This window comes from Aptenodytes forsteri, unplaced genomic scaffold, assembly GCF_000699145.1.
Source record: "Aptenodytes forsteri isolate BGI_AS27 unplaced genomic scaffold, ASM69914v1 Scaffold486, whole genome shotgun sequence".
Lineage (NCBI taxonomy): Eukaryota > Metazoa > Chordata > Aves > Sphenisciformes > Spheniscidae > Aptenodytes > Aptenodytes forsteri.
Window position 1 is genome coordinate 543,453 of NW_008795717.1, and position 24,611 is coordinate 568,063.

Genomic DNA, 24,611 nt, shown 5'->3' on the forward strand with positions numbered 1-24,611 from the left:
CGTGGTAGAAGAAAAAAAAAAAAAAAAAAACCACACACCACACACACCTTCATGTTGCCCTGCAGACAGTGTTCCAAATTCCTGCCAGAAGGATCGTCTGTGAACAGAGAAAATCCCATGTGGGATGGCTTCTTCATTCCTGTCTCCTGGTTCAGTCGCTGGATGAATTCATCAACTGTTGAGGAACCATCAAAACCTACAACCTGCAATGAAAGAGGAGCTAATTGAGGATAACTTCCAAGAAACGTGACGTTGATGGGTATCACAACTAATGAAGCCTGGTTTCCTACAGATTGGTGTCTCACGATTGACTGCCAGCTCCAGTAACTGCACTTGCATATTGTCTCCCTTCACATTGCATTATTTCTAGTACTGAGACACTTACGACATCTCTCCCTTTTCCCCAGCTACTTTTTCTTCCTAAGACCTGTAAAGCTGGGGCTGGATTCCTTTCAGTTTCTCAGGAAAAATGGCTAAGATGGCAAGGAGGAGAAATAGTGTCTATCTCCCAATATCTGATACATATAAACACCATGGTGCCACCCACCCACATGATGGAGGCAGTTCATGGTGCAGTCCTCTAGTTCCCAGAAGAAGGCAGCTGCGGTGGCTCACCTGGTAGGTTCCATTCATGAAATGCACTGGAATGCTGAAGGGGAGTGAGTGGTGGTAGGGATTTCTCAGCAGGATGGACACAATCTCCATCCGGGACGGCTTGGCTTCCCGCTCGCCAGTCTGCACAGTGCGGTCTACTGATCTCTGGCAGTAGATGGCATACTTGCCTATTTCACTCCTAGCCAAAGAGGTGGAGATAAACCACAAACATGCTTTAAATGCCATGTCCTCTTCCATTTCTCATGCCATGACTAGAGCATTCCTCCCTCAGGCTTTTGCTCAAGCAAAGATACATCTCTGTGCAGATATTCTAGTTCATCTCAACAGACTAACAGCTCAAGTGAAAAGCTACAACACAAACCTGAGCTCCAAGGATCTGTAAAATTAAGGTAGATAATGGACTCTGGGAAGTGCAAGAGCATTCCCTGCTACTAGATGGACTGGACATAGTATAGGAATATCCCCTTCTGTACCCTGTTGCCATCATAGTATCCATTAAACTAAGACCAGTTCACCCTCAAACTTGCTGTTGTGCCAGCGGAATTTAGTTACTATCATGTCAAGTCCTGATAAGAATTAATAAGTTGTCATGCATTAGTCTCACTTACAGGATTATATAAGTTGTGTTTATCAATTAACATGGTTATACAAATTATAAGTTTCCATGTATTAACCCTATCTGCCAATCAAGAGACTCGACAGATTCAAAGCAGGCTCAGATTTGTTGATAGTTCAATACAGTATAGGGACAGTTACTAATATGATCAGTTTACTGTCTACTGAAGAGAGTGCTCCCCTGAACAGCACCAAAAGGATGTAAGTGTCTCTAAAACCAGGCAGGAACAGTCAATTACACTTTTTGCAAAAATGTTAAGAACGTATATACTGAATAAATTCTGAAATTGAAGGATTTATATGGATTTATAACCGTGCTATCACTTTGCAGGGTAAACTAATTCCATTCAAGATGCCTTCAGGAGCTCAGTATGTGATTAAATCTCCAGTTAAATTCCTGCAAGCAACATGGAAGTCAGGAGCTCTGGCTTTTCACTGTAGCAATATATTGCTCACCTCCCCAGTAATACGTTTGAACAATTTTCAAATGGAGAATCTTGCTTCAACGAGAAGCTGTTGTGTCTGGCTTCCAAATTCTCCCGAGCCCTGTGTCTTCTAACCTAGAACTGTGCCCCACTTTTCTTACTCTTAGAGATTGGATGTATACTCTAAGGTCACCTTTCATGAAAAACAATACCTAGAATGAAGATCTAGTGTAAATCTAGACCATACGCATTATGCAGTGTAAACATTCTAGTGTCTTGTTTGCTGTATGAAACAGGGAAAGCATATCTATTTAACTGGTCAAGAAACAGCCATACCTGCTCCATCTAAAGAGACGTAAGTATTCCTAAAGCTAGGCAGAAGGATCTAAGCTAAGTCTCATTTAGCAACTGCTCTAAATCTAATCTAAACTACAGATGAATATAAGCACAGTTTGCTGTAATTTCTGTCTGTTTGTTTCTAGCCCTAATAATTGTTTCATAGCTGGATTGTATAAATACATTTCCTCTTTGCTTCTGCTTAAAGTTTATTTGTTGATAAAGGTACTTTTGGGCTAAGAACTTGGCAGACCATCAGCATAGTAATGCTTGAAACTGATGCATTAAATCGGTTTCACAGAGCCCAGCATATCCTTATGAAATTCAATAGTCCCCAACAGTAAAGCAGCTCCACTGCTGAGTTGAATGGGCCATTTTGGGAGCTGGTAATGCACAAGTTTGAAGAGATGGCTTCTAGTACTAGCCAGAAGATCCCTAACATGTTGCCTTAGCCAATGGAGAGAGAGCCTGAACATTGAGGAGCGCCTGATATCTGTATTTTTGCTTCTGAGAAGAAATAGAAAATGTGAGGCAGCATATAAGAAAATTAAAAAACCTTGATTGAAGGAGTACACAGATTTCCTTTGCAATACCAGGAGACTTCTAGCTTAAGTTCCAAGGCAGACTTAGGCTGAGTATTTGAATATGAATGTTTGTTTGACATGAAACCACTCTTCTACCTATGTCTTAGCAACTGTATATTCCTGCAACAGACAACTAGACAACTCTAGCTGTGACCTCCCTGCCAAGGACACAGTAAGATATGCTGAAGACCAGATCACCATGGAAACAAACAAAGAGCACAGCATGAACACTGGAGAACAACTTATTGCTGTTACAGTAGATCTTGCACTGTTTTCTTATAGGGGAAAGAGTTACACACTAAAGAGGTAACAGAAAACAGTACTAGTATATATTTCAGGTTTGTTAGTTTTTCCTAACTTTTTATGGTTCCCTGAGTTGTTCTCTGCCTCACTTCTGTGCTGTCAGTATGCCTGCTAACCTGACAGCAGAATATAATCACCTAAAATTCTAATAATTCATTCTAAATAATTACTTTGGTCTGTCTTTCTATCAGTAAAAGTAAGTAGCTGCATCAGCAAAAAAAAATCCTATGTAGCTTCAGTTATATCTGCAAAAATTCTTTTGTTAGTATAGGTCACTCAGTTTTGTGAACTAGCTTAATATAAGTGACAAATTAATGTGAATGAAGGGGGGCAGCTTGATACCATTTGGAACCTTCTGTCCTCTCAACTTATTTTTGCAGGTGTGAGTTACAAAATTGCTTCCATCGTTATTAGCAGCAGGTGCAAAAGGCAATCAGCTTAGCAGAAGAAAATGCTGTTGCAGTCTTTACCTGGGGTCTGCATGTCGCTGCAAGTGCTGTTTGATATACCAGAGGAAGTGATGTTGAGGCAGGAATAGAGGAGCGCACAAAGCCAGGAGTTGCCAGCACTGTGAACATAAAACTGGACATCATTCTTGTTCTGTACTCCTTGCCTGTTGTTGTTCATAGAAGACTGCAACCAAAATGTTGGATGGTGACCAGTGCTTTTGGGAGTGACCATTTTTAGACGTGTAGTTCAAGATGCTTCAAGGGAAAGTGATGGTCAGAGGACATGCTGCTCTTCAATATCTCAACCTGGACTCTTAAGAAGAGGTGTTCTAAGTGATTGGCCACTTTTGAAAATATTGACTAATGTAACTAGAGCTGAGTGAACGATTAAGACTTAAATTAATACTTTTTTCCTATTTGCAACTGCAAATCATAACAAAGAATACACTGGAGAATTCTGTTTCAAATTAGACCCATTATTCTTCAACCAGATTTTATTTTCTGGTTTGAGCTGGGAATATTATAATCAAGTATCTACATTCATGCTGTAACTTATTCATTTGATTTACCCAATAATTATAGTGCAAAAATCAGGTTTCATGCTTAATAGTAACATTCATGATTTGCATGCTGTTGATTAACTAAAATGGAAAACAAAATTAATACCATGTGGCAATTATAGCTAGCCAACACGAGCTATGAGTTTTGATTCTGAATATGGTCTGAATAGACCATTTGCAACTGGTAAATGATTAAATTTAAACTAAAATCTATTTTGCAAGTAGTTACATTCTCAATGTGTTTCTTTGCACATCAGTGCTGAGATTCTCTTTCCTCCAGCACATCTTTAGCATTTGCACAATTTTTATGAGAACCAGTCCCATTGCTAATTATTAAAAACACGGAATTAAATAGAAAGTATTTGCAGAGTGGCAGTGACAAAAGAGGAACTGACCTGAATGACTGAGTGATTCTGAGGCTGTCGGCAGCTGGTCTGTTTAACAAGCTGACAGTAAATTTCATTCTGCAGCTCAGTATGTGTCAAGCAGACCTGCAGTGCTGTCTGGGCAAGTGATACGTGGTAATCAATAGAGGGTGCCTCCACAGGGACATTGATGAACAGCTGACAGGACTGTAAAAGGGTGGAAGTTAGTCAATGCCATGAGTACAGTGACTCTTCTCTGGTACTTTCCAGGACAGGTTCCCCAGATGTGTTACAGACAATTAATGAATTCTTCTAAATAACCCTTAAATGAGGGAGGAGAATAAATACTTGATACTTAAATAAATACTTAATTCCTACCCTGCCACAATTTCTAGTTGTGGCAACTAGAAAATTCACTCAACCTCCCCCAGCCTGAAGAGCTCACAAGTCAGCAAGAGAATCAAGGGGAAAAAAAGTGTGCTTCCTGCCTTCCATGCCTGTGCTTTACCTTGCTAAGACCGTCCAGTCTTACTGCTGATCTTACACTTGTAGAATGCAAGAATCAAATCTCCAATGGCTTCACCATTGGTCTTACTGACACAACTGAGTTTGCCAGTAAATTGTTTCCATTTCCTTCAATCCAACTGTTGGAGAGGAAAGAGGAAGATAAGGCTAACTTTGAAGTGTAAAGCCTGTGGGGGACATTGCTCCTAAACCCAGATTCCCTACAAGGAAAAGTTAAACTTCCAGAGAATGAATGACACCTAATGTCCGAGTGTCCTATTGTAATTAAATGACCCAGCAGGCCTGTCTAAAGCAACCAATGGTGACAGTAAATACTGTGATGAACAATATGACCAAACAATGTTGTTGCCCCAACAACAGAGCAAAATAACTGAAAACCACGCAATGCCCCTGTAAATACCTTAAAAAGTTTCAGAGCTTCAGTCTGTAGAGCCTCTGATGGCAGAGTGGTGAGGGATGCGTGCAACCCATCTTTACTGTAGCACAACATAGGATGTTTCCACAGAGGAGAATCTGAGGTAGCAGATGGGCAAAAACATGCAGCGTCAGAAACAGAAGAAAGATAGTGTCCACGTTGAAAAGGAGCCTTGCAAAGCACCCAAGGAAGTAGAACTGCACTAGGCCACATTTATCTCTGGTGCCACTTCACTGATTTCAGCAAAGCCTGCCATGAACACGGAGTCACCAGCAGCATTAGCCATCAGCAGAAAGAAGTATTGCCATCCTCAATCCTGCTATGTCAGAGCTTCTCACCAGCTGGATTCCGGTGAGAAACTGCTCGGCTGTGTGTTCAAACAAGAGACACAAACTCTGCCAGGGCAGCCGCCTGCCATGGGGTCTTTGTTAGTGCAAGTCACTATTCAACAGTAAGCAAGGTTCACATATAGGTCTAGGAATTTGTGAGTGTGCAGGAAAAGAGTATTACGTATGAATGCATATGTTAATACACATTTGAGAACATGGTGCATAAACATACATGAATGAGCAAGTATCAAAGATGAGGAGGAACAGACGAGCATGGATGTATGTGTGAGGGTTTATATGTGCAGATGTGAAGGCAAGTGTGTGAGAGTGTATTTAGGGGAGAGAGCATGTGTTTGTATGGTCAAGATTCCCAGGAAAGGAAAATCAGGACCAACAATAACAGGAAAAATTAAAGCTCCAGTTCTTTATTTGAATTTGAATTAATGTTACAGAAGTTTCAGATGTTTATCATTCGATAAATGATGTGACAATGTGATGGACTTGTCTAGTTTCACTACAATGCCTGTATCCTCTCTGGAGATGTTACTGTGGAACTAGGGGAGAAGGACACTATATTATATGCTGTTCTACTGAGAATCCCCTTCCCCCACCTTTGGCTGGATTAAAACTGGGAATTGAAATTACCCTTCCTTATGCTTTGCTACCATGGAAAAGAGTTTGTGGTTTCTACTTACTAGGGTCTCCCTCTGCATCCAATAGTTTTCCAATGAGTTGTTCATATGATGTGCCCACTGTGGCATTACTGCTACCAGCTGCTACGGTCAGGTGGTACAACCAGGTATTCTAGGCATAAGGATGAGAACAGTATGGGTCAATTCAGACCTTTTTTCTACAAACAGGTTCAGTCTGTATGCCCTATTTGTTTGCTGATACCAAAAAGACTCTTGCTCTCCAGAACGACAGCCTTTTGTACCTTCTCCTGTTTGGTGCGAATGAGTAAGTATGTGGGACTCTGGTCCTGTGGGTGAATCACCAATGTACAGTGGGATGAAAGAAGTCCTCCACCAGTGGCTTCATAATCTTCGTCAGAGTCACAGGAACGGTCTACTTCTTCCACTTTGGACTCACGCAGAGGCAGATGCCCTAGGGGACACTATAAGGAAGGGAAGCAAGTTAGAGAAGTATAGCTAATCTCCCACTATGGACAGGGAACACTGGGAAGGAAAACCCAGATCAAAATGTTAGCAGTTCTGTAAAGTGTAAGGAATAAACTATAATTCAGTGTTTAACTAATGTAATTATATAATCTTGCATTTCTATAGAATCTCTTCTCTTTCATCAACTAAAGGACTTACAAACTGTGTTACTACTTTTATTATATTTCTTGGGAGAGCATCTACAGGTCAGAATGAGAATATGCAAATAAAAAGATGGCCTTTCCCATAAGGTACTGTTTTCTTCCTATTGCACTTGTCAGTTGTGCTTACATCATCAGTTCTGCAAGGTAGGATGTGTTTTCTGATGGTCAGTTGCTCAGTATCTTAAGCCACTGTTTTCTGATCCTGGTCAGACTTTCTGCTTGCTACTGGAAAATAAGTACTTTTAAAGTTACATAAATAGGTAGATTCAGACAGAGCATATCTGCTGTGCTAACTCTGGAGGTCAGTCCCAAGTATGAGTCACAGTGTTCCTTGATATTCTAAAACTTGAGTTTCGACGTCACCAAGACAAAGTAATGGACCATTGGGCCAAAATTCCAGAAATGGAAGCACATTACACTGATTAAATGACCTCCCTCTTCCCATATTGCTGTTGCTACTAATTTTCATGGTGGTATGCAGAATATATCAGCTGTATAAAAGTCTGCTCTAAAGGCTTCACAAGACCAAATGGAGAAAGCGAGAAACAAGATATACAGTGATCTGAGAAAGAGCAGTCACTTTCCTTTTGTCATGTTAGCTTTTAAAAAAAAAAAATCAGAGAAAATATTGACTCTTTGTGGAGCAGATGCTGTTAGAAGGGGAGAAGTACAACCAAGGAAGAGCTTGAAGCATGAGACACAGAAGCAGTAAAAGGAAAGAAAGCATCATGAGAAATGGGAAAGGAGGGTTCAGGAACAAAAGGGGAAAAAGAATTACCTTATCTTCATGATTTCGATAGTAGTAGAAAGTTTTTCCAATCAGTGCACACCAGACCAGCTTAGAGTGACCATGCTTGACCTGTAAGGAGGACAAAGAAATATATGTTTTTAACATCAGCAATGTTGCTGGAACAATTTTCTAGGATTTCAACTCTCAATTCAACTCTCCCTTAAAACATTGCATATGTTATTTGTTCTATGCTAATATGAGCTTCTCTCAAAACATACAGGGTACCACTTCCAAAAGCAGATAAGTACATCCCACCTAAGTAGATGGGACATAGGTGCTTATGGAAATGGGTCTAAGATTTTGTGAAGTATTTTACTCATTCATAACAACCCATCATTTCTGTATCCTGAAATACAATATTAAGAATAATCTTTTTAAGATTATAAAAATGAATCATTTCATCTCAGCAGGAAAAGACCGGTCAACATATAGTCTAGGGAGCTGTTTCCTATTGCAGATGAACAAGCGTCAGATGCAGGTTGTCTTTAGTCATCTTTAGATGCTGACCAGAATTATATTAAAAAAATCATAGTAACTTGGTATGCAAAACTAATCTATGGAAATGGCATAAAGCATAAGAATTTTCAGCCATTGTACTTTGTACTAATGCGCATGTAGTCTGTTATGATGGAAATAAATGCTAACCGAGAACCATACGAGCCATTTCTTTGAAACTCTCATATATCACCAAATTAAGATCAATTAAATGTGACATTTAACAGCGTTTCCTGTTGGTTATTTTTTTTATTATGACATGCTGTGAATTCTGTTGAAGAAAAGCATACATAAGCTAAATATTTATTACTTACTATTTGACAAAGTCAGTATCTCTCAGTAGCCTTGTTTGTCCCGTTCCTTATCATTTACACAAATGTTCCTCTGTCTGAAATACAGAAATCTACTGCCACCTTTCTTTCCCCACTCTTCTAGGGAGTATTAAAACACTAATTTCTCGCTGACATTTACTGTGCAAACCAAGAAGCTGGTACACTGTCAATACTGAGCTAAACTGAATAAAGTAAGAAATAGTATTTTACCTTGGTGAGCCAACCTTTCACAGTAGGTTTAGCATCACTATGAGGAACACCAACAGGACTGGTCACTTGCACTCTCAGGATACTCTGTAGGACGTGAATCCATTCCTCCAGGATGTTGGGAGAGTCTGCTGTCAGGAAGTAGGTTCTCTTTTCTGTCACGAGCTGGGAGGAAAAGGAGTGAGTAAGTATAAGTCTGCACACCTACAGATCTTTTCCTCAGCTGCTGAGTTTCATTATCCCACACAGATTTTTTTTTGGTGGTTCAGGAGGGATTATTTTTGGGTAAGAAAAAAGGTGCTAACCCTCAAAGCCCAAGTGAAAGAACTGAACTCGGATGAATCAAATTCTCATGAGCTCTCTTGTTGTTTCTGTTGGATATCATGGCTTTGTCTCCCCTCTCATCCTTTCTTGTTTCTCAGTGCTGCTGCTACTTTTTCATTTTAAACATAAGTGGGTTTTTTTGCTGCCTTCACTTTGTATTGCATTCTGCCTTCAATAGCTTGTGACTCTTTGAGAGGAAAGATGCTATGAATTTAATAGTATTAAGCCTTAGCAACTTCAGTTCCTTAAGGGCAGAAGGTAGCTCACAGGTCAGGCCATGTGCCTTTCAGTCAGACTACGAAAAGAAACTTTAATGCCGCCTGTTATAATGAAGTCCTCTAACAATAACGACTTAAAACTGAACCCAGTGATGGGCTAACTTCTAATACTTTGGAAGTCGAATTCTAATAGGAATCCAACACTGCAGGTGTTTCTTCAGATCCTCACGACATGTAAAGTCAGGCTGGAGATCTTGTGAGAGGACTCTTTCAGAAAGAGGAGATCCTAGGTACTATCTGGTTTTAATTGTTGTAAGAACCACTTCTCTCCACAGATTTCAAGCTCTCAGTCCTAACTGCAAAAAAGGAAAGTGCTATGGTGTAAAACAAAACAAAACAAAACAAAAATAAAGGAGAATTTATTTCAATTTCAAAAAGCTGTATTTGGGTTACAATTTAGCTCTTTCCCCATTATTTATTAAACTGCCTGGCTTGTGCCAGGAAACACAGGGGACAGATAAAGTTAGCTCATATCAATTGAGACACACAGTACCATTCAGCCTGAAATAAGTGCTCTCTCACCCAGCCACCGAGTGTGTGGTTACCTGCAGGATGAAAAAGCAATGCTTACTTGGAATGTTTGGGACCCTTCACCTCTGACAATTTGGCACGAGGAATTCAGCTCCATCTGCCCTTGTGGTTTGCGGATAACGTCACTCTGAGGAAAGAAAAGCAAACAAATTTTTCAGTAGGAAAAAAACTCAGATGGGTCTCAGGGTACTTAAATACAGCATAATATGCATGTGCAGGTTGGAGTCTGCATTCATGAGCTGGAAAGGACAGCTGAAGGTTGCCAGGTTGAATATGAGACAGTGTGATCACATTGCAATGATGAAGCAAAAGTCTCCTCAGTAGTGGCAGACTATATAACAAGGGTAATGGTGACAAATACTGTCTTATGAAGTTCAGATTGCACATTAGGAAAAAAAACCAAAACACCAAACCCTTTCTCACTGGGAAGGCAATACAACACCAAACAGGTACCCTGATAGTAGCTGAATTTCCACCTTTGGAAGTTTTCAAGATTCAGCTAGACAAAGCCATGGGTGGTTTGATCTACAGCTGGTGACAGTCCCTCTTCAATGTGTCAGTTGGACTAGCGTCTTCCAGAAATCCCTTCCAACCAACAGTCTAAATTCTGCATATTTATGACATTATTTTTAGAGATATATATGTATGTATATAATATATATGTATAATTTGCTTGTGAATTCTGATGGATAAACCTAGTATCAGAAATAAAGATGCATTGTGCCCTAAGGTGTATTTTAGTCTTGTCAGAATATGACAACTGAAAAAATAAAAAAGTTGAAAATAAATCTTCTCAATATTCCTGACTTGTAAGCAAAGATGTGTACATACACAGAAATACTGTGTAATTATGCAGGTATGGAGGAAATTGCTGTCTCCAGAAGAAAAAAAATATGGAAGGTCAATATCCCTAAATATAATTCTCTGCAATGTAGCTAAGTACAGCAGAATAATGAAAGCCAACAATAAATGTATTTTATGTTGTATATACAAATTTCGAGTGCATACTGCTAGAATTTTTAAAATAATGTAACTTCATTTGAAACAGTTGTGAGCTATAAAAAGTATTTGGAAAGGTCTGAATGCACAAACATACTCTCTCAATATTGTTTCATTGATCATTGTAAGACAGCATTTTGTATGAGAGCTTATTTTCAATTTTACCCTAGTTTTCTAATACTTCCATGTCGATGTGGGAGGGTGAAAAATGAAAGAATCCAGCTTTCTTCCCCCTGAAAGTTGCAGTTTTCCTCAGAGCCCTGTATACTGACTGATGAGTACATATCTGCACCCTCCTGGTATTGTAATTTATTTTTCCTTTATTTTCATCTTAAACATGACCAAAGCTGGGCCATGGTATGCCTTCTGCTTTTCATCATCTGTACGAAGTTAACCAGTAGGTGTCAAGCTTCTGACCTTGTGAACAACCTTTCATCTCCTGGAAACTGCCACCGCAAGGAGCTTCCCTGCCTAAGCAAAGACCCACGGTTGAACCTGTGGGTCAGATATAAAGCTCTTTGGCAAGACATTTTGGGGAAGCTTGCCCATGGCTTCCCACTCTGCCAGTGGTATCAGCCTGGAACCGGTTCTGCAGACAGCCTTCCCCTGTGCCTCCACACAGGAGTAAATGTATCCCAGTGACTCACCGGAGACTTGTAGTACATGATTTGTCTGTTTCTTAGAACAAACCATCGTCTCTTCCACATCTTCACCTGGCTGCCCATTTTCAGCAAGTAACCTGATTTCTCCATGGGTTCCTGGAGGGCAAAGAGCAAGAGGGAGAGGTTACCTTGCACCTCTCAAAATACAAATGAAAGAGTGCTGAAGTCAAGCTCAGATATTTGCTGCATCTCCATCTTTTTCCGCTTCACTCTGGCAGATGGGAGTAGCAGCCATCCAAGGTCAGTGCTCTCTGCTCAACTTGGAGAGAGTCCTAGACTATCTGTGTAGCTGCAAATACCACATTGTGTTGTTTTAGTAAAGAAGGCATCTGAAGATCATTTCGCTGATTGTTTGATGCACTGAAAACTTATTTGTCTTCCTACCATAGCAGTGATTTTCCAAATAAAAGTGAAGGCTGGCTCTAAGCCATGATTAGACTCCTGTTCCTTTGTCTGCTTGATCTCTTACATTCAAGAGTACAGAATTTAATGCTGCCCGTGTTTGAGTTTTTTTCTAGGCCAAAATATTCTATCATTTCTCCTTCCTTCCTCTGAATTTCCAAACTTGTTTTGTCACAACAGTGTAAGGCCATCTTTAAAGTAGAATATAACTACAGGAAACCAGTACAGGTCATCAGGAAAGAACAGAGCCCTTGATGCTTATACTTTTATCTAACCACGTAACAGAAATTGCACCTTCTTCTGAAGCATCAGATAGTGTCTTTTGATACAAACCAGCTGGACCAACAGCCCCGTCTGTTAGAGCATCACTTTGCAGGGGATAACTCAATATATTGTAGTTATGCTTTTTCTCTTTCAAGGCCAAGACTCTGTTTGTATCCCTTCACAACTGTGAGGTAGCAAGACTTACAGTGCAGATTCCACCATCAGTGGAATAGGAAGATGTTCGCTGTAGCTTATGTTCTGGCTCTGAGTAGTCACCATCCAAGGAGTAGGCATCAGGAGGGATGGCATAGTCACTCTCAGAGCTCAGTGAGGACATAGATACACCTGTTCAAAATAAAGGAAAGAATGAGAATCATGGCTAGACAGAAGCATGCACTGAATACTGCACACTCTGAAAAAGTTTTTAAGTTCACCATTAAGACTTTTTTGTTCAAGAAGAATAAATCAGATCAGACTTTGGAAACTCAAACCCCACTAACTAAACTTCTGAGACCTGTTTCCGTTTTTTTTTTTTCCCCCCTAGGAAGAGGAGTAGTAAGGGTGAGTTTTGGATACCGACAGTGAAATAAATTTGTTGCTGAATAAACAGAGATTAAAAAATAAATTAACAAGTCCGTTGATTTTTTTTTTTTTTTAATTTAAAAAAAATTAATTCCTTAAGAAAACTTAATGAGGGAGGGGGAAAAAAAAAAAAAAATTAACAAGTCCGTTTTTTTTTTTTTTTTTTTTAATCTAAAGCACAGACATGCTGTTTTTAGCTTGGAAGCATCCATTATAAAGCCTCAAGCCCCTCTCATTCAAACTAAAGAAAAGGCTCCCTTACCAGCAATGGGGCTTTGCTTTCTGTGAATCTTCCACCACTGGTCCACAGCAATGCACAGACACATCAGCCAATGCATCACAGCAGAAGTTAAGACTACATGAAATGGAATTCTATTTTGTTGACTAGCAATTGTAATGAAAATTCCACTCAAGGATCCAGTTCAACCTTCCCAGCAGTCAAGAAAAATTGTCCTAGCCAGGACCCAAATTACCTGATGCCTCTCAAAAATAGGAAAGATTTGCTTACCGGTCAAGAAGTTATCAGCCAGTGACAGAGACAAAAACCATTTTCTTTAATGTGTCAGTACTAGCTTGCTTACAAGGAAAAGTCACAGAAAAGGTATGGATGGCTTCACTGGGTATGTGATGAATTTGGGACATCAATCCTTCCCACGGTCTTAGCTTAGCAATTGCCTGGATGGAAATTTACCAGCGGTAAAAACCCATCTGAGACAACAGGTTTCTATTGAGTAGCTGTTGATGTCTGCACACATTCTGGGAGAACTCCTTATTAGCATCACCAAGGCTGAGCATTTGCCTGTCACTGATGATGCTGTTCAGGACATCTTGCCTCACCCACGAGGACAGAGTTCATGCTGCTCAGTAGCAATACTCTCACTTTACCTCTCTTCACTGCACGAGGGCTGCCTGGCATGCTAGCTTTCCTGTTCTCGGATCCAGCAGTAGAAGTCCTGAAGCTAGCATGGGAGCCACAGTCGTCGTCAGAGCCTGAAGACTCATCTAAGAAAGGCACGTTGCTGATCTGTGTGGCTTTCTGGAAAACAGACCTGTACGGTCAGCATGTGAGGGAAGAGTTTCCCCAGGACAATCCCTACTCAATAAGGAGACAGAGCAATCAGTGCAGGCCCTTCATTTTCATACTGCCTTGCCCACCCGCTACTGTCCCAGGGCTCCTCATTTCCTCCCTTTCTAGTCTGAGAAATTCCAACTTGGACTCTCTAGTCTGATCTGTTTGGGTCTCCTCTGTTTACACCCTCCTACTGTTCCACAAGCCCTGTGCTTCCCCATAAGCTCTCAAGAGCCCTCTTCCATTTCATTCTCTAAGCTACACCCACTGTCACCCTCTAGGTTTCTACAGCCTCATAGTGCACACTGCAGCTTCCTGGACCAAAACTTGCTGCAATATTCTGTATTCCTAAATACATTTATCATCTGCTATCCTTCTGCATTCTTTTGGTGTCCAATACTTCCTGGCATTCTCTAATTTTCTTTCCTTCACTGCACAGCTTCATCCCGTTCTCTCTCAAATTACTGGCAGCCCTGGACCATGCTTTGCATAAGAGGAAAAGTAAGGTAAATCCTTACCCCCTTCAGCGTAGTGTAGACTGGCACTGTGACATTTCTGTAGATGAGACAGGTAAATGGCCCAGAAGTTGAACGCGAGAAATTGGAAACTGGGAAAATTCAGAGGGAGAGCAAGAAAGCAAATAATACAAACTGGTGAAGAGGAGGAGGTTTTAATGGAGAGGTATATGTATGCGTGTAAGAACCTATGTAGCCTCTTGGAACATCAAATAATGGTGGACTGCCATCCTGGACAGTTTGGCCTGAGAAAGGCCAGGGGATGTGTTATTAATTACATACAACTCCCAGAGACAGCTGCAATGCTCCCTCCATTTAGCCTGTAAGACATCTTACCCACCCTGTGCTCCCCATGGTACAATGGCAATCCAGTGCACCATGTCCAAACACGTAAAAGCCATAACAGGGGAAGGTGATGGTGATGGTAAAAGCAGGTCACAGACATGCAGAGGCAGAACAGTGTCAGTGAAAGTGATGAAGGAGATAATGGAGTCCCTGCAGATGTCACCGAATGTAGGGGCTCAAACAGCCCAGCACCAGCCATCCCTGAGATCAGATGTATCCTCCTCCCTTCCTTTCTTTATCATGGCTATCTGCGAAATCAAATTTACTTTGAAAACAGGCAAGGAAATGAAGAAATGTGAACAGCCAGAAGCTCAGGTCCTACACTGTCACTGTAAACTCCCTCTAAGGATGGATCTTATTTAGAACTTACAGCAGCTGGAAGTATCATTCACCGTGGCCACTTCAGACAACCTCATGCCAGACTTGGCCACAGCATAGATTCGACTCTCCTGGAACAATAATACCATTAACAGCAATGGTCAGTCAAAAACATGATTCCTGCAAAATGAAATGCTCTCGTGTCACAGAATCACATCACAATCACACCTTTGGGCAGGAAGGAGGGGCCCTCTAAGAAAGATTGCTCTATTCCACCAGATGTTGGGTGAATGACCATTAGTGGAAATGTGCATCTTTGTGCAATTCCCTGAATCACAACAGACTTGGCTTGTAAATGCTACAGAGATGATATCCACAGACTGGAACACATACATGCAATTATCAATAAATGACTATATCACAGCTTGGAAAAAGCTGTTTTTTCCACTTTATGAACAATGCATTAAAATGAATCAAGAACAGCCCTAAAACAGGAAAATTTATTGAGTCACCACCTGCAAAGGATTCCCATTCTCTGATAAGGGAATGAAAGAAATGCCTGGAATGATCTCAGTAAGCCTGTATCTCAGTTATAACAACATATGAAGCTTTCAGTTCAAAGGATCTCCAAGTGGTTCACAAATTGATAAAAATTCCAAGGGGAGAACCCAAACCTGTAACTAAATGCAGTGTTATGACTAAGACATCAACCAGTCTAAAATGGATAAAAATCAAAGCTAGGAATCCTCTTGCTGCTTCTTAAAGCATACGACCAATCACTATCAGATAACACACATAATACACATACATGAAAATACCTAAGACTACAAAGTCAAGTACACCAAAAAAAGAAATTACAGAATTAGTATTTTCTGTATGCATATGCATTGTGATTTAGTCTCTAATGAAATATCACGTGCATTTTTCCCCCCAGACACTTCCTATTCAAGGCACATAATGGACATGTCTTACCAATTAAGATGCTATTTAATATTCTATTGATGCTTTAGTGTTTGATATGCTTAAATTTGCCCTACTTGGATACATTTACTTGACTCTGGTCTGAAGACAAAATAATGGATTTTTCCTGTGGTGTTCCTGACTATAATACTGCAATGCTTCATAAACATTAATTAAAAATTTTACAAATACCTAGGTGGGACATGATGGGTGCTATTGCTATTTTCCAGAAGAGGAACTCAGACATAGGTTCTGAAGTATCTAATATCTTTGGAGTACCCATTTCAAGATGTCCAAGACCTAACTTTTTGAGAATTTAGCATCATATAACATTGTTTGTAATGAAAACAACTGAATACAGTTGCAGCAAAGAAGTGCTCAGTGCTTCTCTAATCAAATTTACTTGCCACACTCAAGTTAGACATTCAGAAGGTGTGTGTGGAGCTGATGATCACCTGTGAAAAATTTAGCTTAAGGGATGAGAAGAACCTTACATGGAAACTCTAGAACAGAGAAAGGAATAGTAGTCAATCTGAGACATATTTCCCTTCTTCCAAGTCAGTGCACTGTTCAAGATACCTTTCTGACTTCTGTAGCAAATAAAACAGACATCTTGGAAACTGCAGTTTTTTACGACACTACCCAGCTTCATTCCCAGCACAGTTCCATATCATGGACTGAATAAAAAGAGATTCCTTTAGAAAAACAGCTGTGATTATACTGGGGTTTAAATTGGTAGCATAAAGGACACAGCCAAAGATCATAGAATCATAGAGGTTGGAAAAGACCTCTAAGATCATCGAGTCCAACCATCGACCCAACACCACCATGCCCACTAAACCATGTCCCTAAGTGCCTCATCTACTCGTCTTTTAAATACTTCCAGGGATGGGGACTCAACCACTTCCCTGGGCAGCCTGTTCCAATGTTTAACCACTCTTTCAGGAAAGACATTTTTCCTTACATCCAATCTAAACCTCCCCTGGCACAACTTGAGGCCATTTCCTCTCGTCCTATCGCTAGTTACTTGGGAGAAGAGACCGACACCCACCTCGCTACAACCTCCTTTCAGGTAGTTGTAGAGCGCGATGAGGTCTCCCCTCAGCCTCCTTTTCTCCAGCCTGAACAACCCCAGTTCCCTCAGCCGCTCCTCAGAAGACTTGTTCTCCAGACCCCTCACCAGCCTCGTTGCCCTTCTCTGGACACGCTCCAGCACCTCAACGTCCTTCTTGTAGTGAGGGGCCCAAAACTGAACACACTATTCGAGGTGCGGCCTCACCAGTGCCGAGTACAGGGGCACGATCACTTCCCTACTCCTGCTGGCCACACTAGTTCTGATACAGGCCAGGATGCCATTTGCCTTCTTGGCCGCCTGGGCACACTGCCGGCTCATGTTCAGCCGGCTGTCGACCAGCACCCCCAGGTCCTTTTCCACCAAGCAGCTTTCCAGCCACTCTTCCCCAAGCCTGTAGCGCTGCATGGGGTTGTTGTGGCCAAAGTGCAGGACCCGGCACTTGGCCTTGTTGAACCTCATACAATTGGCCTCGGCCCATCGATCCAGCCTGTCCAGGTCCCTCTGCAGAGCCTTCCTACCCTCGAGCAGATCAACGCTCCCGCCCAACTTGGTGTCGTCTGCAAACTTACTGAGGGTGCACTCGATCCCCTCATCCAGATCATTGATAAAGATATTGAACAAGACTGGCCCCAAAACTGAGCCCTGGGGAACACTAATCACAAATAATGTTAAGTTTTCATAGAAAATAACCCCCAAACTTATAAAACATGAGGATTAACAATGAGTGCTTGATTTTGCACCTTCAATAAACCACTTGTTTGCCTATGCCTTTAAAAAAGCAAATTGAAAATAATGGCATTATCTCTTTTGATCCTACATTGATTTCCACCAAGTTTATCAGTTAGATTGACACATTAGCAAACAATCCAACCATCTGAACTAACAAGTAACTGAAAGTGATAATAACAGACTTCTCTCTCACTTGAAGTAAGAAATAGGACATGTATATTCACTTTACCAATGGTTTTCACATAAGTTTCTGATAGCAGAAGTATACCATCTATAGATACCAGCATATATCAGGAATGCTGAGATCTAATCCATTTATCTATTCTAGTATTCACAGCTTTTTCTGACCCTGAAACTATCTGGTCTGGCCCATTCACTTGCATTTATGACTCACTTTTCTATCTTAAACACATGACAACAAAACTAAGGGTTAACTTTTGATGACCCATAAGGCTTATGAGGAGCGGCTGAGGGAACTGGGACTGTTTAGCCTGGAGAAAAGGAGGCTGAGGGGAGACCTCATCGCTCTCTACAACTACCTGAAAGGAGGTTGTAGCGAGGTGGGTGTTGGTCTCTTCTCCGAAGTAACAAGTGATAGGACGAGAGGAAATGGCCTCAAGTTGCGGCAGGGGAGGTTTAGATTGGATGTAAGGAAAAATTTCTTTACTGAAAGAGTGGTGAAACATTGGAACAGGCTGCCCAGGGAAGTGGTGGAGTCCCCATCCCTCGAGGTATTTAAAAGACGTGTAGATGAGGCGCTTAGGGACATGGTTTAGTGGGCATGGTGGTGTTGGGTCGACGGTTGGACTCGGTGATCTTAGAGGTCCTTTCCAACCTCAATGATTCTATGATTCTATGATAAACCACAATGCAGCACCTCTTGACTTTCATTTTTATTCCTATGTTTCTTGAGTACTATTTTCTTCCATGGATTTTTTTTTCTTTATAAAGAGAAAAGAACAATAAAATTGGCAGTGGAACCAGCATGCCCCATGATCTGGAACTATCAGACTAGGTGGTTCAGAAATGTGACTGATGTCCACAGGAAACAATTGCTTGAGACCAAGAGCTGTTGTAGCCTAACTACTGGGCGCTACTCAAAGATAAGCAGCACTTCTCAGACTGTTGTCCTTGCATTTCTTACCCACGATGGGAATCTGTGCAGCGGTGGTGTGGGAGGTTTACTTCCTGGGTCAAGTATGCCAGCCTCAGAACTCACAGCTTCTCTTTGCCCTGCAGAGAAGTGGTTGATTTCCTCACATGCTCCAGCTTCTTCCCTCGCTGGGCCACATTCTGTCTCCATCTTCTCCAGTACCCCATCATCATCAATGTCTGTCTCCTTCACTTGCCCATGGCAGACTGGAGAGTCTGTTATGGGCTGGAAGGTGCTAGCCTCTAAGCTCATTACACGATGGAAAGAATTAGCCCCTGGCTGTGGTTGGCTGTAATGTCTCTTGGCTAGTTGGATACTGTCTCTTGGCATATTGGGAGTTCGTATTTTTGGAAAGGTCATACTACTGCCAAGGCCGCGTTCCCTCCCTGGACAGAAGGAATGTGATGTAACAGCTGATGTTGACACAACCAGGGGTGGCTCAGCAGTTTGGAGACGGCCCTCAAGCATGCTCATTATTTCTCCTGAGGAAGAGGAGTCCAGCCGGTGGGAGCGGAACCTGGCACTCAGATCATCAGAGAAGCGAGTGCCATCCAAAGCCACTTGTTGCAAGGTGCTCACAGCGCTATGGTTTCCTTCCAAAGACGACTGAAAAGTCAAAGCCTCAAGGATTCTTGTGGCCTCAGCTGGAGGGTCCAGTGATGTGGGATCAGAGCACCCTAACCTGTGTTCAGAACTTACAGCTGGGAATACATCTTTCTCTGTGGAGAGATTCCAGCTTGATGGGTCAGACATGAGCTTCAGCGTGCTCTGGGAAAGCAGAGATTTATCCTCTCCATCCTCAGTAAAGGTGTCATTGGCAAGGACTATGTTTGCTGTAGAAAGGACACCTTTGGCAGGTCCTGTCTGACACACCTGTCTGAAACCAGGTGCAAGGAGCACAGATTTCTGGTCTATCTTCTCAGCAAAAGAGGCCTGTGATGCTCTGGGCTTCAGAGAATTACAGCTCCAAAGAGATTCAAAGGGAGGAATGCTGGTCATATCTACAATGGAGGAGAACATATGGTTAGGGTATTCAAATACTTTACTGTCAAAAATGTTACTTGCTAGTGTAAGTTGCTCATGTCAGTTGTATTTCAATAGCGCCTTGGCCTGGTTAGGACTATACAGAATGGAAGAGAGATGGCTGGGCACAGCTATAACAGAAGTGCTATATATTTATAATTGGGAATAGTACAGAAAAGATGAATAGGTAATTATTAATCACTGTTTCTTACAAAAGTGGAATTAAGGGGTGCCTAATGAAATTATCAGGCAGTGCGTTTGAAATTTACAGAAGGAAGGGTTGGGGTTTTTTTCCAAACAAAAAAGGAAATAGAATGCCGCAGTGTCCAAAAGATAGGCCAGAAAAAGTAATTTATCAGTGGTACGAATAACAGTTTAGACAGAAGTTCTGGCCTAGGAACTTCCTAAAACACTGACAGCAGAAGCTAGAAGGGTACATGGAGAAAAGGACAGCTCTACTTGCAATATTTTCTATGCTCTTTCCTGAAACATCCACAGCCAACCAGGAGACAGGATACTGGCCTAGGCAACCTTTCAGTCTAACTCAGTATAGCAGTTTTTACTCTTACCTATCCACGATTACATCTCTTCTCTTAAAACAGCCATGAGAAGGAAGTGCACCTATCCACACAATACTTTGTCAAAATCCACCTAAGTGGCCAGAACACTGCTTAGTGTGGCTTTTGACTTCAGTGGACCTACAGTGATTTAAGCCATCAAATAAGCTGGTATGGTTCCTCCCATTCCTAGGGACTAGATGAGGCTTCTGGCGTATGTATGGAGACCTTCTTAACCATCACACCAATCAGTGAGGTTACTCTCTCTTCAAGAATTTCCCTAGAGCTTTTTGCTATCCTTTTGTGCTATATGACCCAAGCAGTGCTTTTTGTCAACAAGTTTTATAAGTTACTTACATGTTTTTGCTGTAAAAACTTCCTTTTCTTTGTCCATTTTTCCTCTGCCCCTTCAATTGCTATATTAGAAGATGATATAAAAGATAGATCCTAGATTGCCTCCATTGTTCTTTGTCTATTTAGTACGTATACTTTATAACTCTTCTACTTTCTTCCTTTCCGTAATTCCTAGATCTAAAGACTACCTCAGTTCTGCAGGTTCTGCTGAACAGCAGCTTTAGGGTATGAGAAAGTATGGATAAAACTTGGAGTGGCAGAGGATGTTACTGCACTTTATGATTTTGATTGACCTTGGCATTTATATATTACCTGACTGAAAAGAACCAAGTCATAAGATGCTTTGGAAATTGCATAAACATGGGTGAGTGTGACTCTGCACAGCTATTGCTGAAAATGCTGCCTGAACATCAAACTCTTACACGCATTGCTTAACCACTAATGGTATTTAGAAGGAAGTAGAAACAAACTGAAGACACAAAGTAACAGAGGGAAGGGCAAATAGCAGAATAAATCACTGTTGATTGTGGAGAGGATGAAACCCGCTCTTGGAAACACAGCTGAGAAAAAGACAACCATGAGAGCCTGGCCTTGGCACTTGAGTCACAAGGAACTGAATGCTAACAAAGCTATTCCTAACACATAACGCTAGCACACACAAATCCTGGCACACGTTTTCCCCTGCTCCTGAGGAGGGGACTGAAAAGAGGCCATTCATTTTAAATATTATTGGTATTTTTGCAGCTTCCTAGATTTGACAAGAGATGAAGCAGAAGAAGCTGTTACTATTAGCATAGCAAGCAAGAAGAGATTTGTCTCTCTGCAGAGGCCTCTGAATTCAGCCTGGCACAGTAGTGGACTAGTGGGGGGACTAGTGGGGGATAAGAGGAGATGACAGAGCTGTTTACTGCCCAGAGAGTTGGGATCCAGGGAACACTTAATACCAGATTATTAACGCAGCTTACCAGCCATTCTCTTCTTGTAAACAGCCAGAGCCAGAGGGGATGAGAAAAACGCCGTCATAAAGTATTTAGCTAGAAACGTGGTGGGATTTAGAAGGAATTTTGCCCTATTCCCTTGCTGTGGAGTGATAGGAATGCCAGAAAGACTTCTGCAGGAAAGAAATGCCCCCTGCCTGCATGCCCAGTGAAGTTCTGGAAACTAGCTCATCTTACTGGGACCAAACCAAGCTCATTAAAAAAAAAAAAACAAAACAGGAAGAAAACAGTTAAGAGAAATTTTCCGCTTCAAAATGTGTTGCTATGAAAGGTGCTGATTTCAAGCCCTGGAGACCCAAGTTCTCCATCTATCCACCAAACAGGAACTGCAAAAGCACGAGCACCGTAAGCAGCTTTCTCCAACCCAACCTGATAGCACAGAGGAACCCAGCTCCTAAAGGCAGACCAGATAGCTACTGCCTTTGCCCATTCAGTCCTCAGTTACTCAGCTCACATGCCAGCAGAGGTTCTGCGGGGATGAGGGTAATTCACATGTGGGGGTAAAGTGAAATACCTAAGGGACATTTACCCTGCACCACTGAAGTGAATGGAGAGTTTTGCTATGTATTTCAATGAGTGCTTCTAATTCAGGAGTGGCTTATTTTAATGGCAATAGCAGACTCTGAAAAAAAGGGGTCTGTGTTCAAACGCTGGTGGGAAATCAATTAAGAGTTTTTAAGGCAGGTAAACAATGTCATTCCCATCTTAAAAATGGACCCACTGAGGAACAGAGCAATTCTACTGCTTGCTCACTATCACAAGTGCTAACTTCTGACAAAGTTAAGAATACAACCCAGGAATGCTGACTTCCACTCTTGTGGTGGTTACTAGGCTACAATGCCAGGTGAACACATTTACCTTGCAATGTATCCTGAAGGGCTTCAATTTGCTCCGTCAGCCTCTGATTACAGTTTTTCAGGTGGTAATTTTCTAGCTCAAGCTATGAAACAACAATAATAAAAACTGAAAAATAATGCAAGACTCTGTGTGCATGTGTTCCACTATACAGAACATGTCTTCATCTTTATTACATTCAAGTGTCCGAACAGGAAAAAGAAAAAAGGATGGGTGAGTCTACCAGTCACCTTGAAATCCTTCTCCTCAGCAGCTCCGCTGGACAACCCACTTAAACACTTTGCTGTGCTTTCTCAAATAGCCTCTGTATTTACTATTTGCGCTTCTCAAATAGGTCCTTTAATTTCCTTCCCTGCTGTTGTTTATCATTTACTCCTGTTCCAGAAATAACTGTCATGAAAGACACAATCAAAAAAACTATTACCCAGGAGGAACATTTTTCCCTCTCACCCTGTACGTGGTAAAAGGAGATTCCCTGGATCCAGGGGACCAAAGGAAAAAAAAGACAACATTAAGGGTGCATTTACATTTGCAATCAGTGCACGAGTCTTTGCAAATTTGCCTTATGTCTTTGCTTGAAGTGTCTCAGCATACATTCTTAAACGCAGCAGTAGTGCACCCAAAGAGGCTTCCCTCTTGATGGTATCAAAGTTGAAATTGCACCTGTGGTGCTGTCTAGAGCAACCCATTTGCAACACAGATGCAAAGTCCTTCAGTTGGCAGTGGTTCACTTGTGTGTGGTATGTACCTAGAATCAGCATCTGGCACGAACTTCATTACCAGCAAAGACACAATGTGAATGTATGGTCCTGGATTCACAGCAGGTCACACCAAGTCAACCCCTGTGCTTCCTCCTTTGTGCTGCACCAGTCAGTAATGTAGATGCACCTTAAGTTATCTCATATAGGAGAATGAAAGAGAAGCAGCACAGCAGGTCGGTGAATTATCTAGGCAATCTAATAAGAATACGAAGTCACATCATAACACAATTAGTGCCCACAAAGACTGCTCCTTCCAACTCCAACAAATTCCCTTTCTGGCATAAACTGGGAAATCTATGGCTTTAACTTGGAATAAAAGGGAAAGACCAGATAGCCCCACTCACAGTTGTAAACTATTACTGCATCTTTAAAACTGCATGCTGACCCATTGCTATCTCTCAGTTTTTCTAGAGGGTATTGAATTAGGCCCAGATAGAGGCATAAGTCCACAGGATGGATAGGAGGGAGAGGTTAGACATGAGAAAATGCTGGGCAGTAGGAAAACAGCATTAGTCAGAGATGGCAAATTAAGGAAGAGCAAAGGACATGTGTTTGTGTCACAGCTGCTTTGTCAGAAAAAGAGACAGAAACTGCACCCAGAGAAAAAAAAGGAGAGGCAGAGGAAAGCTAGGTGAAAGCCACTTGTGACCAGTAAATCTTCTTCAGAGACTGCTTTCAGGCGTTAGTGACTTCACAGTCATTTATAGTTTACCCAAAGCAGTAAATAGCCCTCAGTAAGAGGGACTACTCTAGCTCTGCAACTGAGTGTGTGTAGGGCCAAACAGAAAGCCTCTGTGGCAGATTGACTGTCCTCAGACTATTGTCCTACATAGGAGGCCACTGGCAGTGCAGCCACTGTACCTAGTCATAGGCTTTGAAACCTGGCAGCAAGCTAAAGACTCACCTCTCTCAGCTTAAGTGTTACCCACTCTTTGATCTTGGCAGCTTTGTCTTGAACAATTTTGGCTTCCTCAGTCCTCAACTGTTTCTGTGCCAAAAAAAGATTACGTGCATTAGGAGAGTACAACTAACTGTTCTCAGTAAGTTACTGCATCAGGAGTGACTTAAACATTGAAGCTCCCATTCCAGACGTAAGATTTAAGACTGCTATTTAGATATTTTTTTTTAGAAGGGGGGGGGGGGGGGGGGGGGGGGGGGGGGGGGGGGGGGGGGGGGGGGGGGGGGGGGGGG

The 24,611-nt window shown here is 41.7% G+C and overlaps 1 protein-coding gene across 1 annotated transcript in view; it reads right to left on the reverse strand.

The window, feature by feature from the left end:
• Positions 1-24,611, reverse strand: part of PLEKHH1 (pleckstrin homology, MyTH4 and FERM domain containing H1) — a 41,906-nt gene that overhangs the window by 10,779 nt on the left and 6,516 nt on the right. The window contains exons 3-20 of the mRNA XM_009283551.1: positions 24,325-24,408; positions 22,663-22,744; positions 18,864-19,873; positions 15,008-15,086; positions 14,296-14,384; positions 13,594-13,744; positions 12,332-12,471; positions 11,446-11,556; positions 9,840-9,926; positions 8,670-8,831; positions 7,621-7,701; positions 6,456-6,635; positions 6,217-6,325; positions 5,178-5,290; positions 4,283-4,459; positions 3,349-3,446; positions 616-793; positions 48-203 (exon numbers count right to left, since the gene is read on the reverse strand). Of these exons, the coding sequence (XP_009281826.1) occupies positions 48-203; positions 616-793; positions 3,349-3,446; positions 4,283-4,459; positions 5,178-5,290; positions 6,217-6,325; positions 6,456-6,635; positions 7,621-7,701; positions 8,670-8,831; positions 9,840-9,926; positions 11,446-11,556; positions 12,332-12,471; positions 13,594-13,744; positions 14,296-14,384; positions 15,008-15,086; positions 18,864-19,873; positions 22,663-22,744; positions 24,325-24,408 (3,087 nt within the window). The remainder of the gene's footprint in view (positions 1-47; positions 204-615; positions 794-3,348; positions 3,447-4,282; positions 4,460-5,177; positions 5,291-6,216; positions 6,326-6,455; positions 6,636-7,620; positions 7,702-8,669; positions 8,832-9,839; positions 9,927-11,445; positions 11,557-12,331; positions 12,472-13,593; positions 13,745-14,295; positions 14,385-15,007; positions 15,087-18,863; positions 19,874-22,662; positions 22,745-24,324; positions 24,409-24,611) is intronic.